This window comes from Oryza sativa, chromosome 12, assembly GCF_034140825.1.
Source record: "Oryza sativa Japonica Group chromosome 12, ASM3414082v1".
In the NCBI taxonomy this organism is placed as follows: Eukaryota; Viridiplantae; Streptophyta; class Magnoliopsida; order Poales; family Poaceae; genus Oryza; species Oryza sativa.
In genome coordinates this window covers 485,020-502,301 of record NC_089046.1, presented here as the reverse complement: position 1 = coordinate 502,301, position 17,282 = coordinate 485,020, and the positions used below count along the sequence as shown (strand labels likewise).

General features: G+C 43.9%; 2 protein-coding genes across 2 annotated transcripts; both read right to left on the bottom strand.

Moving 5' to 3' along the window:
• Positions 1-6,298: 6,298 nt before the first annotated feature.
• Positions 6,299-9,448, bottom strand: LOC4351280 (probable protein phosphatase 2C 73). Its single transcript, XM_015763417.3, has 5 exons — positions 9,025-9,448; positions 7,946-8,287; positions 7,592-7,709; positions 7,288-7,511; positions 6,299-7,029 (listed from the first exon to the last, which is right to left on the bottom strand). Exons 1-5 carry the CDS (start codon positions 9,349-9,351, stop codon positions 6,610-6,612), a joined length of 1,431 nt encoding a protein of 476 aa, XP_015618903.2. The 5' UTR covers positions 9,352-9,448; the 3' UTR covers positions 6,299-6,609.
• A 932-nt stretch (positions 9,449-10,380) lies between these two features.
• On the bottom strand, positions 10,381-14,050 carry LOC4351279 (F-box/LRR-repeat protein 3). The gene is made up of 7 exons (XM_015762624.2): positions 13,318-14,050; positions 12,708-12,836; positions 12,292-12,396; positions 11,685-12,208; positions 11,310-11,604; positions 10,979-11,227; positions 10,381-10,812 (listed from the first exon to the last, which is right to left on the bottom strand). The coding sequence occupies exons 1-7, from the start codon at positions 13,987-13,989 to the stop codon at positions 10,753-10,755; spliced, it is 2,034 nt and encodes a 677-aa protein (XP_015618110.1). The 5' UTR covers positions 13,990-14,050; the 3' UTR covers positions 10,381-10,752.
• Between the last annotated feature and the right edge of the window lie 3,232 nt (positions 14,051-17,282).

Below are 17,282 nucleotides of genomic sequence, written 5' to 3'. Positions count from 1 at the left end.
AGCCTTGCGCCCGGAGGTTCACCCCATCACCATGGACCACTCGGTGTAGTTCGTGCGCGTGAGCGTGGGGTAGACTATGGACGTGGAGCTTCTCTCGATCACGCGCTCAACGACGGGTTCGCGGCCAGTACGCCGCCCGCGCCGGGGCGGCGACGAGACCGACAGGTGTCGGTACCGATCATCGTTGCCGATCGGGAGGGACATCTCACCAGACGCCAGGGACGTCGCCTCGCTCTGATACCACTTGTTAGCAAAAAAACCCGTAACGCACGCGAACGTGGATGCAAGAGAGAAGAACAGTAATCACATAGAACACAAATGTTTGGCGCTGCGAACAACTAGCAGCATTTTCTGTTTATCTTCTTCCTTTTATTCTGCGAATACAAGATCATGGGCACGTTGGCCCGGTTGATGCGGACACGATCCCTCAATAGCGACTGCCATCCCAATCACGAGGATCGTGCCCACGCATGACGTGCTCCCGTGCGAACTAAACGCACACGATGAGCCCAACGTCGCACACGGCCGAAAAACCAACGAGGTCATGTGCGTGACTCTAACAGAATCAACAGAAAAACAGGGGAGGGAAAAACTGTTGAGTTGTGATCCAAATTCATTTGCACTTAATAAAGGCCAGCTTCTGCCGTAGCGGATCATCATCCCTTTTAGGGTTTCACCATATATATACCTCTTGTAAGCCGCCGTGCGGCGATGTAACCTCACCTCAGATATAGTGAAGATATTTTGCTGGCTGGCGCCCGTGGTTTTTCTCTTCTATTTTGGGAGGGTTTTCCACGTTAAATCTCTTGTCTTTTGTGATTGATCTATTATTCTTTATCGTTTGTTCGCCTATCGTTACCTAACAAGTGGTATCAGAGCTTGTTCTCAGATTAGGGTTTCGCGACGGCGTCGATGAAGTATGATCTACCGCTGCTAGACTACAAGACGAGATTCTCGCTGTGGCAAGTCAAGATGCGGGTTGTTCTGGCGCAAACTTCGGATCTTGATGAGGCGTTGGAAAGCTTCGGGAAGAAGAAAACGACTGAGTGGACCGCTGAGGAGAAGCGGAAAGATCATAAGGCTCTGTCGCTAATCCAACTTCATCTATCTAATGATATTTTGCAAGAAGTGTTGCAGGAAAAGACTGCTGCAGAACTTTGGCTCAAACTGGAATCGATCTGCGTGTCTAAAGATCTAACCAGTAAGATGCATATCAAGATGAAGTTGTTCTTGCACAAGTTGCAGGAGAGTGGTTCTGTGTTGAACCACATATCAGTCTTCAAGGAGATCGTTGTCGAACTAGTGTCGATGGAGGTACAGTTTGATGATGAAGATTTAGGTCTTTTACTGTTATGCTCACTGCCTAGTTCATATGCAAATTTTCGTGACACCATACTTTTAAGCCGTGATGAACTAACCCTAGCGGAAGTTTATGAGGCACTCCAAAACAGGGAGAAGATGAAAGGTATGGTTCAGTCTGATGCGTCGTCCTCTAAGGGCGAAGCATTGCAGGTCAGAGGCAGATCTGAGCAGAGAACCTACAACGACAGCAATGATCGTGACAAGAGTCAGAGTAGAGGCTGTTCTAAATCCAGAGGTAAAAAGTTCTGTAAGTATTGCAAAAAGAAAAATCACTTCATTGAAGAATGTTGGAAGCTGCAGAATAAGGAGAAAAGGAAATCTGATGGTAAGGCCTCTGTTGTTACCAGTGCTGAAAACTCTGATTCAGGAGATTGTCTTGTTGTTTTTGCTGGTTGTGTTGCTAGTCATGATGAATGGATACTTGATACTGCATGTTTGTTTCATATCTGCATTAAAAGAGATTAGTTTAGTTCTTACAAGTCTGTGCAGAATGGAGATGTTGTGCGCATGGGAGATGATAACCCACGTGAGATCGTGGGCATTAGCTCCGTTCAGATCAAGACTCATGATGGCATGACACGCACGCTGAAAGATGTGAGACACATACCAGGGATGGCGAGAAATCTCATCTCTCTCAGCACACTTGATGCAGAAGGATACAAATACTCCGGTTCAGGTGGAGTTGTAAAGGTATCGAAAGGTTCTCTTGTTTACATGATTGGTGATATGAATTCTACAAACTTATACGTCCTTAGAGGAAGTACATTACATGGTTCTATTACCGCTGCTGCTGTTTCTAAAGATGAACCTAGTAAGACTAACCTGTGGCACATGCGTCTTGGACATATGAGTGAACTTGGTATGGCAGAATTGATGAAGAGGAACCTGCTGGATGGCTGCACTCAGGGTAACATGAAGTTCTGTGAGCACTGTGTTTTTGGTAAGCACAAGAGGGTAAAATTCAATACCTCAGTTCATCGCTCCAAAGGTATACTTGATTATGTACATGCTGATTTGTGGGGGCCTTCTCGTAAGCCCTCTCTTGGTGGTGCTTGTTATATGCTTACCATTATTGATGATTACTCTAGAAAAGTGTGGCCTTATTTCCTGAAACATAAAGATGATACATTTGCTGCTTTTAAGGAGTGGAAAGTTATGATAGAAAGGCAAACTGAAAAGGAGGTAAAAGTACTTCGCACTGACAGTGGTGGTGAATTTTGTTCAGATGCTTTTGATGATTACTGCAGAAAGGAAGGCATCGTTAGGCATCACACCATCCCGTACACTCCACAGCAGAATGGTGTAGCTGAGCGCATGAACAGAACTATCATCTCCAATACTCGTTGCATGCTGTCCAACGCTCGCATGAACAAGCGTTTTTGGGCAGAGGTTGCTAACACCGCCTGCTACTTGATCAACAGGTCGCCTTCTATCCCACTTAATAAGAAAACTCCCATTGAGGTATGGTCTGGTATGCCTGCTGATTATTCACAATTGAGAGTTTTTGGATGCACCGCTTATGCTCATGTTGATAATGGAAAATTAGAGCCTAGAGCTATTAAGTGTCTATTTCTTGGTTATGGTTCAGGAGTAAAAGGATATAAGTTATGGAATCCTAAAACTAACAAGACCTTCATGAGTAGGAGTGTTGTTTTCAATGAATCTGTTATGTTTAATGACAGCTTGCCCACAGATGTCATACTAGGTGGTTCAGATGAGGAGCAGCAATATGTTAGCGTGCAGGTGGAGCACGTGGATGATCAGGAAACTGAAATTGTTGGTAATGATGTTAATGTTACTGTTCAGCACTCACCTCCTGTTTTGCAGCCACAAGATGAACCTATTGCCCATCGCAGAACAAAGAGGAGTTGTGGAGCTCCAATCCGTTTTATTGAGGAATGTGATATGGTTTATTATGCTTTTAGTTGTGCTGAACAGGTGGAGAATACTCTTGAGCCAGCCACATACACTGAAGCTGTTGTTTCTGGAGACCGTGAGAAGTGGATCTCAGCTATGCAGGAGGAGATGCAATCTCTTGAGAAGAATGGCACATGGGAGCTTGTGCACTTGCCAAAACAGAAGAAGCCTGTTCATTGTAAATGGATCTTCAAGAGAAAGGAGGGTTTATCTCCTAGCGAGCCTCCGAGGTTTAAGGCAAGGTTAGTAGCAAAAGGTTTCAGTCAAATTGCTGGTGTTGATTATAATGATGTGTTCTCTCCAGTTGTAAAGCATAGTTCAATTCGCACATTCTTCAGTATTGTTGCTATGCATGATCTTGAGCTTGAGCAGTATAGATGTGAAGACAGCATTTTTACATGGAGAGCTTGAGGAGGAGATATACATGGACCAGCCAGAAGGGTTCATAGTACCTGGTAAGGAGGATTATGTTTGCAAGTTGAAAAGATCTTTGTATGGTTTGAAACAGTCTCCTCGTCAATGGTATAAAAGGTTTGATTCATTTATGTTGTCACATGGCTTTAAGAGGTCTGAATTTGATAGCTGTGTGTATATTAAATTTGTTAATGGATCACCTATATACTTGCTGTTATATGTTGATGATATGCTGATTGCTGCCAAGAGCAAGGAACAAATCACTGCATTGAAGAAACAGTTGAGTAGTGAGTTTGATATGAAGGATCTTGGTGTTGCTAAGAAAATTCTAGGTATGGAAATCACTAGAGACAGAAATTCTGGTTTGTTATTTCTTTGTCAGTAAAGCTACATTAAGAAGGTTCTTCAGCATTTTAACATGCATGATGCAAAGCCTGTTAGCACTCCTATTGCACCTCATTTTAAATTATCAGCTTTACAATGTGCTAGTACTGATGAGGATGTAGAATACATGTCTAGAGTTCCATATTCTAGTGCTGTTGGTTCTTTGATGTATGCCATGGTTTGCTCCCGGCCAGATTTATCTCATGCTATGAGTTTGGTTAGTAGATACATGGCTAATCCTGGTAAAGAACACTGGAAAGCTGTTCAGTGGATTTTCAGGTACCTTAAAGGCATAGCTGATGCTTGCTTGAAGTTTGGCAGGACTGATAAGGGGCTTGTTGGATATGTGGATTCTGATTTTGCTGCAGATTTGGATAAGAGAAGGTCACTCACAGGTTATGTGTTTACCATTGGTAGTTGTGCTATGAGTTGGAAGGCAACATTGCAGCCTGTTGTTGCCCAGTCTACCACTGAAGCAGAATACATGGCTATTGCTGAAGCATGTAAAGAATCAGTTTGGCTGAAAGGATTGTTTGCTGAGCTTTGTGGAGTTGATTCTTGCATTAACTTGTTTTGTGACAGTCAAAGTGCTATATGCCTCACCAAAGATCAGATGTTTCATGAGAGGACAAAGCACATTGATATCAAGTACCATTATGTTCGCGATGTTGTCGCGCAAAGTAAGCTAAAGGTATGCAAGATAAGTACTCATGATAATCCTGCTGATATGATGACAAAGCATGTTCCTGTTGCTAAGTTTGAGCTTTGCTCAAGCTTAGTTTGTATAGTGGTTTAGCCCGAGAGGCTATTTGACGCCGAAAGTGTTTTTGGTCTTTGTTGTGTTCAGGATGAAGGATTGATTCATGCTACAAGAAGGAATTTGTCTCAAGGTGGAGTTTGTTGAGTTGTGATCCAAATTCATTTGCACATAATAAAGGCCAGCTTCTGCCGTAGCGGAGCGAAGGCTGAACGGGTTTAGGGTTTAGGGTTCCTTTTAGGGTTCCACCATATATATACCTCTTGTAAGCCGCCGTGCGGCGATGTAACCTCACCTCAGATATAGTGAAGATATTTTGCTGGCTGGCGCCCGTGGTTTTTTCTCTCCTGTTTTGAGAGGGTTTTCCACGTTAAATCTCGTGTCTTTTGTGATTGATCTATTGTTCTTTATCGTTTGTTCGCCTATCTTTTCCTAACAAAAACTACCAGAACCAAAAACACAAAGCAGATCGACACAATTTTATTTGTAACAGAGGAGAGGTCGGTGATGGTCTGACGCCGACGCCGTCGCCTCCGCTCCCCTTGGCTTGTCGACGACTACAAGACGAGCCGCACGTATCTGACATTCCCGTTACGGCCCAACAATAGTATGGGCCTCAAGCTAGCCATTAATCCCGTTGCGGCCCAAGAGGAAGGGAATGAGAATGACTCATACTAGTTGGTATTCATGCCATCGTTTCATCGACGGAATGAATACTCGATAAATCTTTTTTTTAAACCTATGCCAGCTTTGCTGGTTTTATATTAAGAAAGGGAAGAAACTGTACAAGGTCACCGAAGTGCAGAGAGAGAGCAGAAAAGGAAACAACTTCAGAGGCGGAGAGGGAAGAAAGAAAAACAAAACAGAGTACAGAGGGCAGGGGGATACAACAGGGGACTGCTTACAACACTATTCTCGCTAAATTCTTCGCCCCGCATGCAATCCAGACATTGATTTCATCAAGGATTTTGGTCACCAATTGTGAGATAGCGAGCTCCTTATTCCTGAAAACGCGCCTATTCCTTTCACACCAGATTTCCCAGCTAAGGAGCATGTGAATGGAGCGCGTTCCCTTCGTCTTGTCCTTGTCATTTTGCTCTGTTCTTCTTTCCCACCAATCAAGCAGCGTTTCATCTGGGTTGTGCGTCGTGGATATGTGATCACAGTCGAGTCTTGCAGATACTTTGTCCCAAATGTCCCGTGTGACAGTGCGGATACTTCGTCGATAAATCTTTTCCACTAAAAGAAGAACTGACAACGGGTGAAACTTGAATTAAGGGGCTGTTTGGGAGAACGATGGAGTAGTTTCAATAATCTACCAACACTAATTAAGAATCTGTCTTTTCTATCTGTATATATTTCTCTCCCGATCTGTTTGCCTGAATTTTCAGTGCATGGGCTCCTCTTTCTCTGCTCCCAGATCAGATGAACTTGAAATTGCAATCGAGTTTAATCCATCCCAGATAATCATCAATCATATATGTCCATTTAATTTGTTGATAGCGTACTCCATTAAGGAAGGAAGAATCACAATAAATCAAACAAAGGCCACCACATCCAAAACAGCTAGCCAATCATTTTCAGCTACTACAATCAAGTTAAGCAAGAGAGGGAGGATAGCAGCAGCAGTATCGGTCCCTATTCCAACTCAACAACCTGAATGCGACATACGTTTACGTCAATCAACTTCTAAAGCGTCTCCCTAATTTTTTGCCATTTAAAGCATGTAATCAAACCCTCTGGATTACGTTTTCCAGCAACGAAAGCGACTGTTATCAATCAATCCTCGCATCGTCGTCTTCCTCGAGCGACGTCGACCGCCGCCGCCAGCTCAGCACGGCGTCCATCCGCGGCAGCCTCACCACCGAGTTCACCCGAGCCACCCCCTCCAGAGCTCTCCATACATTCGTACCCTCCTCCGCCTCGCCGCCGCCGCCACCACCCAGGGCCTTGCGGAAGCTGCCCGTGAACGACACGACCTGAGGCGCCTTCGCGTCTACATGGGTGCTCTCCTCCGACGACGGAGAAGGCTTCAAGAAGAGGCAGACGACGGCGCAGTCGTCGACCATTGACGTCGGGAACTTGCGCCGCCACGCGCGCACCGCCCGCTCGACCAGCTGCTTGGCGGCCTTGGAATGGTCAGTAGCCGACGATACGATCTTGATCACTTCCTTGTTCGATAGCACGTCCCATATCTGCACCCACATCAATTTGATTGGTTGCATTATCTTTAAAAAAAAACAATTCGATTGATTGATTGAGGCAAAGGCATTCATGATTCAGTTAACTGTCGCTTTTCTGGTTTTGCACTATTAACTTTGTGCTCATTTCATTTCTAGTACTAGTAGTGAAACAACCAAGAGAAAAGTTACTCTTGATTATGGAAAGATGGTGAGTAAATGAAACTGAATTTGGCTACCATCATCAGACAAAAGTCTTTATTTTTTTCTTACCCCGTCAGTAGCAAGTACCAAGAATTCATCTTTTTCGGATAGCTTCCTGTAATAGACTTCTGGTGTACAGATAAGTCCATGACTCTTCAAGCAGAAATCTCCAAATGCCCTTGCCATGGCGAGGCCCGGCGCGTCTTGGTCTGGTAGCCACATCCTAGACACGTCCGGCTCGTCGTCCATGGCAAAAACCCGCCCCTTACAATTCAGGATTCTCTCAGCTTCGCCTGTCAGAAGCCCCCATATGAATGACAAGTGAATGTCTAAATTTAGACATCTCTGTACTTTGAGAAATTCAGAGGCTTACTTGGAAGATTTGGTTTCAGGTCAGTGGTTAGTTGAACTGGAATTGGGCGGTCCTTGCTATCTCGGGTGCAAAGAACCGCACGTGAATCGCCCAAATTTGCAATGATCAGGTGATCACCCTGTGTATAAGAACAGTAGCTGAGAATTTAAACAGAATGATTACGAGTTTGAGAGTTCTGTATTTAGGCACAAGTATAGCTGTAACATACACATAAAATTCGGCAAGTATCTTTGTTGCATCTGAGGGTTTCAGAAGCTTGTTTTTTAGGCAGAAATGGTGTATTTCTAGTACATAGGCAAGACTATTGGCAATACAAAAAAATGTTGCAATTTTGCATAGTTGTAGTACTAGTACCTGCCTGACGACAGTGACAGCAGTTGTGCCACTACAAATGCAGTCAATTCCAGAATTTTGTCTCAGATCATCATCTACATCCTCAAATGTCTTGACAAATATGTTCTTCCAGGTGGATAACAATTGCTTCTCATTGCTTGTATCGCTCAATGAGGTGCAATCTGATTTTTCCAAGGCTTCCTTATCTGTGTTGCTGGATGGATCTTGTTCAGTTTTCAGTGCCAAAGAGGAGGATAGTTTCATTGGAAGGACGTCGCGGACATGGCGAGCAACTTCCCTTCCGAGAGGGCCATGCCCATCAAAAACTCCACAAAATATCTGGCCCTTGTGCCCCGCAAAGTCCTAATAAACTTGACACAGGTAGCACATCAAGACCCAGATTATCTTACATATATATTAAGTAAAATGTGCACATCAAGGGGAAAAGGGAAATGTACTGGCATTGGAGGTGGAAGCTAGAGAGATTCAGGTGCAGTTGAAGTAAATATTACAGAAATGTAGGTACATTTTTCAGTTTCAGCAAAAGCAGAGATGAATCTAGTGCACGGTGCTCAAATCATGTTCTGAATTCAGTTTGTAGTAGCTAATCAAAGCCCCTTACTAGCACTACCCTATTCCCTCCATGGCTAGCTTTAGCTTGTGTACATAATACCACAAAGATGAGGGAATTTGCACAGACAAGAAGCTAAGCAGCACTGAACAAACATGCAAGAGCAAGCAATCAGGTCTAGTTGAAGATTTGAACTAAATACAGGCTATTACAGAAATGCAGGTACAGCTCAGGCTACAAAGAAAAAATCAGTTTCAGCACAGCAGAGCAGGGATGAATCTAGTGTATGGTGTTCAAAGTCAAATCATGTCCTGAATTGAAGTTGTAGTAGGCAAACATAGCCCCTTTCTAGACTAGCATTACCCCATTCCTCCATGGCTAGAGACTCGGCTTGTGTAGTACATGATACTATAATATCAAAATGAGAGAATCTGTACAGACAAGAAGCAAAGGAGGACTGGAACAAACATGGAAACAATGAGGCAGCAAGTGATGAGCAAGCAATCCAATGCAAGAGAGATGTGGTTACCTGGCAGGTAGTCATGGCATCCTGGTTAGCGCCCTTCCAGCCTTGCTTGGTGTGCATGGAGACGCCAGCGCTCCAAAGCTGGTCGTGGAAGAAGGCGTCGTGCTTCCATGGAAATCCCTCCTCAAGCTCCTCCTTCCCCTTGCTGCAGCAGATCCCCATTGCTTCTTCTGCTGCTGGTACTTCGTAGAGGTAGCTAGGAAGGAAGGAAGGAAGGAAGGAGGGGGTAGAGAGTAGAATGGAGTTGAATGCGTAGGGGTAGTTGAAGTAGTTTTGTTGTTTTATCATTGATGGTGATGTTGTGCGTTGGGCATCAGGCACCCCATCCATCGGCCATTAATGACGACGGATGTGCATCGATGATGGCCAGGCCGGCTGTCTTTCGTCTTGGTGCCTCGCCGCGTCGGCCATACGACGAACCACCTTACTACTGGAGTAACATGCATGCCTGCCGTACAGGTAAGGTAAGGTTGAAGCACTTCGTCCTTCATGACTGAAAAATTCAGGACAACATCTTACCATTTTATTATGTTGATCGATTACCAGTGTATATGTGTACTAGTCTACCATTCTGCAGATGAAACTATACAGTAAAACTGAAAGGAAGGAAATGACAGTGCAAATGCAATGCAGTGTAGTAAAAGGACACGAGGTTTTCTCTGAAGATGAAGTGAGTTGTATCTGAATTCTGATCCATCGATGGAGGCGTGGAGAAGTACATGGAGATGGGAGGATCCCTGTGCACAACGGCGATGATGGATAGTAGAGTATACACGTATACAGTAGTTGCGGATGGACGGAAGTTGCTCATTATTGCAACTGTTGGTTGGGTTGGGACGTTGGTTGCTAGCAATTAGAGTATTTATTTATTTTCTCAGCTCCAGAATCAACTGCTGAATCGCCTACCTGCATGCATCTGCAGTTTTGCATTGCGCTGCGCCCCATCCATCCTCCTCTTCAATCTTCAATGCTTTACACCGTGCCTACCTGTTTTTGCTGTTCCCTCCTCTCACATATTCAGTTGTAACATCGACTTGTGACTTGCATTTTTATGACAATTGCTCTCACCTATTTCCTCGGTCCTTGGAGACAATTGCCCAACAACAGCAAAAGTTGAATGAAACTTCATCTTTCTGCTGGGAGAAGTGAACTGGGGTAGCAACAACCAACAAGCTGTGCAGTCTGGGCATGGCTAACAAACCCGCCCGCTACCATGTCTCAACTCTCAACTAGTAGCTAGCATTCAGACCTTCGCAGAAAACTAATATAGTGTTAAGTGCCTTTATTCAGGTAAGGAAGCTATGAGACCTCATTCCAGATAACACTACACATAAAACACTAGGAGATGGAACAACCAAATTATAGTGCGAATGCAATGTTCCATTCCATTAATCAAATTGTGCATCAAAAAGGCACAACAAGGCATATCACATACTCCACACTTACTACATGCTTTACCCCAATAATCTCTCTTTGATTGTTGATTCCTACCTGCGCTATATACAACACATCAAGAATATAACCTCCCTCGCCTCCACTGGCATACAAGCAAAATACCAGTACTAGTATGTTGTTCTGACAATACTACCGTCAGTAATTCAATACACTATTCAGCCAGTTATGGCACAAAACTTTTGGAGCTCATTCTCTAGGACTGGAGATATTGCTCTAAGATAAATTCAACACCACAAAACACGCCCCAGTTTCCACAACGTTTATCTTTGAAACATTTCACTGTACAAGCAAATCCTGCGACTGCTGCTTCCATACGTCACACGGTTCTACCGCAACCTGCCAAGACCGCACCTGTTATTAGACACTACTTTCAAATAAACTGCATACCAGTTAATGAAGATGGCCAAAACACAATGGTGAACTATTTTGCACTTAATTCTTCTACACAAGTAAACCGACTAGCATCTTACTTTGTATAACCAGAAAAGAAATATAGTAATACCTGGTAGGGTTTATTAATCCACTGGAAAAGACAACCACGGGCTTCAACAACTTTGAGCATATGTGATGGCACCATGGATTTGAATGCTTCATGAAGCTTCACTTTTCTCAAACCACAGACCATAAGAGCAGCTATCAGTCCATTAGGCGTAACACCCGCTAAATGCACAATGGTCATGTTCTGCAAGCCACATATGCTTGAAAGGGATATAAGCCCAATGTCGGTGACCGAACAATATGACAAGTTTATCTGCAGTGATGAGGAGATGTTATTAAGACAATTGGAAACACGGTATTGTGATTATTTCTTTTACAGCAGAATGGGCTAATACCTGCCGGAGGTTGTGAGAGAATTGGGAAAGGAAAATCATTCCCATGTCATTGATCTCAAAGCATTTCTTGATATCAAGCTTAGAAAGTAGCCTGCATCCTGTTGCAATTTCCGAGAGACCAGCAGATGAAACCATGGGGCAGCCACGAATCTCCAATGTGTTCAGCTTTATGCATTTTGAAAGTGATCTCAGTGAACAGTCTGTTAATTTTGTGCAGTAGGACATATTGATAGACTCTAACATTGGGCATCCTTGAGCTATATGAGTAACCCCTTCATCACTGATCGCCCCAGACCTGAAAGAGAGGCTATTAGTTAGTCTTGGTACCTATCACGGAAGGAAAGGAAATCAAATATGCAATGTGTAGGGAATAACCTGTACAAATCGATATCTCGGAGATCTGGACAGGACTTGCTAACGTGTCTAAGGCCCTCATCAGTTATCCTCAAGCATATGCCAATTTTTAGGCTTGAAAGTTTGCTGCATCCAGAGAGAGCTTTCAAACCTTCATCATCCAAATCAGTGTCAGTAAGATCCAATTCCTCCAAGTGAGTGCAGCGCCTTCCAATCAGCTGTAGTCCTTTGCTGGAAACAAGGCTACAGGACTCCATTCTCAGAGAGATGAGGGATGGGCATGAGGTTGTGATGGCAGCTAATGAAACATCAGTGATTTTGCGACAACAAGTAACATCCAGCTTCAGCAAATTTTTCAGTCTTGGCACGACAAAAGAAAGGTCTGTGTCTGTCACTCCAGAACATTTGCTCAGACTTAACTCCCTCAAAGAAACACAGGATTTCCCAATGGATTTTAATCCATCATCCATGAATTGGCAACCATCCAGCTTCAGTTTCTGCAATTTATGAATCATTTCGAAGCTGCTTGACATAGAAGGAGTAACCTGCCACAAGAAAAGTGTAGATAAACTGAGCTCAAGTTATGTCCAATTGTTCAGGTGATAAAACTAGACAGTGGGCTACTTACAGGAGAGCAGTATGATAGATTGAGTTCCAACAGATTCGGCATTGCCTTCACAATGGACAGAACACCGACATGAGTGACATTGTAAGAGTTTGACATATCAAGAACCTGAAAGAGTACAGACATAATTTCAGCTCTCAGTTACAAGAACTTGTGATACTCTTATTGTTGAAGGCTAACAATGATTTAGTCCAAATTGTTTCAGTTGCAATATCCATATAGCCTGAATTGAAATGTACCAAACAATATACGAGGTATATACATGTTAGTATCCCTACAACATTAGCATTGCAAACCTACTTTACATGAGAAGCTAACTGAATATACTCAGAGCAGAAGACGATAAACAAGGATATTAACCAGATTCAAATTTAGCTAACACAATGCTCACAGTGAAAAAGATAGGGGTTGATGATTACCTGTAGTGATTTGCTGCATTCTTGATCAAGACTAGTAAGGGCATCATCATCAATTCCATTACATCCCACCAGTAGTAACACTTGTAGATTTTGTAGCTTCATGATGGCTGGAAAGCATTTTTTTACTATCTGCACAACATTTTTTTCTTAGTCTGATGAGTGTGATCTAAACTGCAGGGCAAATAATTAACCTATAACCAAAAAATGATGATAAAACAAATCAACGGGAGAAGTAGGAATCTGGATACTACTGTACTACTAGTTACTACAGGTTCTGACAATTGAAAAGGTGAGGCAAAGATCATTTTGGGTATAGATAAGAGCATCTGCAGATCAAGAATAGACCAATTTCCAAAGCGCTTCTGCCATCATAGGCTAATGTTATTTTGTGGGCAATATTCATGTCAGGTGCAGAGAACCGGCAGATTCACAAACCAGAACAAGAAAAAAAACCACTAAATTAAGTTTCCTCAAAAAAACCTGACCTTGAAATCAAGAAGCGAATGGAAGGGGAAAAGGGAATTCTTTTTTCCCTTTCTGTCGTCTAGGTACAAGAAGAAATACAGTAAATGAAATGGAACAGAGAGATGAAGAGGCAAGGCATAAGTACCATGGTGTAGGAGAGATCCAGGATGTTGAGCTTGTTGCACTTGAGGGCAAGGAGGTCTAGTCCCAGATGAGTGACCCCGATGCACCACTTGAGCGAGAGCTCGCGCAGGTCGGGGCATCCGACGGCGATGCATCCGAGCCCCATGTCAGTGATGCGCTTGCATCGCGACAGCGAGAGCCTCTGGAGGCGGCGCGCCTTGGCCACCTCCGCCGCCGCGGCATCCCCGAGGTCGAGGCCATTGGAGAGGTCGAGGTCCGTGAGATTGGGGAACGCGGCGACGAGCGCGGCGAGGCCGGCGGCGCCGAACCCGCGGGAGCGGGAGAGGTCGACGGCGGAGACGAACGGCGCGGCGGGGAGCGCGGCGAGGGCGGCGTCGGGGAGGCGGGGGCAGAGGGAGAGATCGAGGTGGGAGATGGCGGGGTAGCGGGCGAGCGCGGCGGGGAGGAGGTCGGGGCGGAAGGGGCGGAGGACGCGGCGGTGGCGCGACTCGGCGGCGTGGCAGGCGCGGGAGACGAGGGAGAAGGACTTGAGGGCGCGTGGGTCATGGGCGGCGGCACGGTCGAGGATGAGGAAGAGGAGCTCGTCGGCGAGGTCGTTGAGGTGCGGGGGCGGGGGCGGGGGCAGGGCGAGGCGGCGGCGCTTGGCGTGGTGGGTGGGCGCAGGCGAGGCCATGGCGAAGTTGACTGAAACGAGAGAAGGGAAGGGAAGGTAGTAATAATGGTGGGCGTTTGGCGCGGCGCATGTGGAGTGGCTAGATGGAGAAGAAGGGAGGAAGAAACAGGGGGAGATGAGATGACGAGAGTACCCCGGCGGCGCCTCGATCTGGGTGAGGTGAGGTCACCAGCTGGGTTACCGTATTTACCCCTCGTCAAAGCTTGGAGCGTACAAGCTTGGCTGGCAAAGGACGGTAATATACGTGGTCATGTGGGGGCTGAATGGTAATTGTGGGGAAGAGAAGGTACGGTACGGAGAGAGTACAGGCTGGGTAGAAGTGGAAAGCGAAGGCGAGTGGAGAGAGTCAAGTGGGGAGGGGGTGATGCGGGGGAGGCAGGAGAGATCGAAAAGGATCAAAGGACGGGACGGAACGGATCGTACAGCTTGTGAGTGCGGACTCGTACGAAATCTCACAACAACTACACCTACCCATGGATATTTTCACCCTACCCACCGACGCATGGGCCCTCCTCGTATTCAGCTCTTCGCGGGTAACGGAAAAAGCGTGAGAAAAGATAGATGTTGTTTGTTTGGAAGTGGAAGAGGACTTGGGGAGTTGTTGACTGGTCCCGTGCACCCCGGGGACGGCTCGGCTTCGGTTATGCATCTACCTTCTGTTTGCATAACGTTTTCCCTCTCCCTTTTTTTTTCTGCTTGCATGCACACGTTATATGAAAAACGAATTAAAAATATAAACTTTTTTTCCTGAATTTGCATTAATATATGACTTCTAAATTAGCGTGCACAAATATACCATCAATGTGGCACAGGAACACAATGTTGTCTTCGGCATGACCGGGACCATTGCTTGTGAACGCAAGGGTCAGTTTAAAGACGACATCATATATAGGCTCAGTAAACTTGTGAGCTAACTTTACTGCATGTGCCAATGAGTTGATAAATGCCGAACCAACATAATAAACCAATGTAATAATGTAATTAAATCCACCTACATTTCCCTATAATTGTGATCAAATTTAATTGACGATATTGTGCACCAGCATACAGACGAGTTCAAGCAAATGGGATGCAAAGTCGATGATGTCCTCGCACTCACCCGAATGAGTTCATGCAGGCATGGTGCGAGCTCATGACCACACGGTCCAGTTCACATAGAAAATATGTGATCCCGCGGCCCTATAAAATTACTTTGCTTCCTGCCTATGCGAATTCTTGCAATTTTGCGGTGTCCGCATCTGATGTTATTGGCCATGGCTATAGTTCGCAAGGTTTTAGCGCGAACTAGTTGAGTGTTCGCATGCCGTTCTCGCGACGATGATTTGTTATTGTGAAAATTTTCAGCATTTGTATATTTCCGAAAAAATGATAAAAAAATATATTTTAAAATTATTTTTCCACATTACATACACCATCGAACGCATACAGATACAGTTACAGTTAGATAGTGGTACATAAGTAGTCACATGTAACATATTGCCTACAACGGTTTTTACCGTTTTACCTTTACAAGAGCATGATCGGTGCCATGCTCGTACATTACAACAGGGCCATATGAGAATAGGTTGCATGAGCTCATAGACCGAAACAATCTAACCAGTATTTTTGAACCGATTTTTTTTCTTTTTAACCAATAGTTTGATTTTCTTTGTTTTTTCGAGGATGGGTGGTTGTGCGAGTCACGTGAGGGAGAGGGAACATGTCGTATGCGATTTTATAGTAGTAGAGATGTGCTCGTGTTGTTCAACCATGGTATCATGCCATTGCCAACCATATATTGTGTAATATATATGTATGTACTTTCTCTGTCCAAAAAAAGACAACCTAGTATTAGTATGTGATATATCCTAGTATAACAAATCTGGACATAAAGAGGATGTGTCATATTCTAGTGCTAGGTTGTTTTTTTTAACAGAGAGAGTAGGTTATAGGGATGAAAATAGATCAAATTATGTTTGATTTTTTTCAAATCTGATCAGGTTGATGATATGGTAAAAGAATTCTAAAAGCCAACATATTAGGTTTTCTTTTGAAATAAAAGCATATTAGGTATTTGTCTCTCCACTTTGGTAGAAAGCATGAATGAGACACACAAGGAATAAGCTATCTGTCCATCATGCAGGCAGCCACTAGCTTGAGCATATCTACAAAAGTGATGACTCGTATCTTGGTATGTATGCTCATACCTAAAACCAACCATCCATTTTAGCTCATTTCTCTGGAGTAGTGCTCCATTTATAGGCTATTTAATCAAATATTAAGGGTCTTTTTTTAAGACTTAGATTTAATGGCTTAAGATTTTAAGTCAGTTTTTTTTGGCTCATATGATTTATAAGCCAGTAGATTTAAAATCATAAGTTCAAAAGTGGAGTCATAACTCTAACTCACATAAGCTAAAAAAAAGTTTTTCTAACCTAGTTTTTGGCTTAATAGTGTAAGAGTGACTTATGACTTTAAAAAACAAACGAAAAGTATGCTTGTTTGTTAAAGTTTAGACTTTGCGACTCATTAACTAGCTTATAAACCTAAATAAAAAAGGGCATAAGATTAAAGAGAAATATTCTCTGCTTTTGATACCTTATTGATGAACTTTTAGATTTTGAATTGCTTGGATTCCTTCTAAGCGTCTGATTGAACGAAAATATTTAGATTTGTTAGAATCAGTGTATCAAAAATGTTTATATTGCACACAAAATTTATGCCTAAAAATGCTTGTGTTTGGAAACAGAGAAGCATATGAAATTATGAATGCAGTGATGACGTGGCACGAGCAATTGAAGCCAAAAGGCTACCGAAAAGCAGTAGCAATTAGCAAAAGGTGAAAGCATATATCTGGCCAGCCGTTCATGCATGTGGAGAGATGGAAAAAAAAACTGAATAATAAAATGCAGGTTAGGTCGGTCGGTCTGAGTGGCATGCCGTACCTAGAAAGGACAGAATTCAGTTCTGTTCCGTTCCGTTTGGTACTGGAACATGAACTAGATCCTCTCCTCAGTACATACCTGTCCTGATAAGCACTCGTTCTAAACCACCACTCCAGACTCCACTATGTACACCCAAAATCTTGAAAGAAAAGGTGTTTCAGGTACAGGAGGAGTAGGCACCAGCTGATTGCTTATCCTTATCTGCTCGCATTTCCAGTAAAAATTCCTCCTTGACCGTTCTCTTCTTGGGAAGGCTTCTTCTACACCGTACTCTAACCTGTATTTGTTTTGATCCTACCAAAGTTAAGGCTGTGTTAGTTGTTTGGGGTTAGGAGCTAATCCCTCACGCACGTAAATGAGATGACTCAT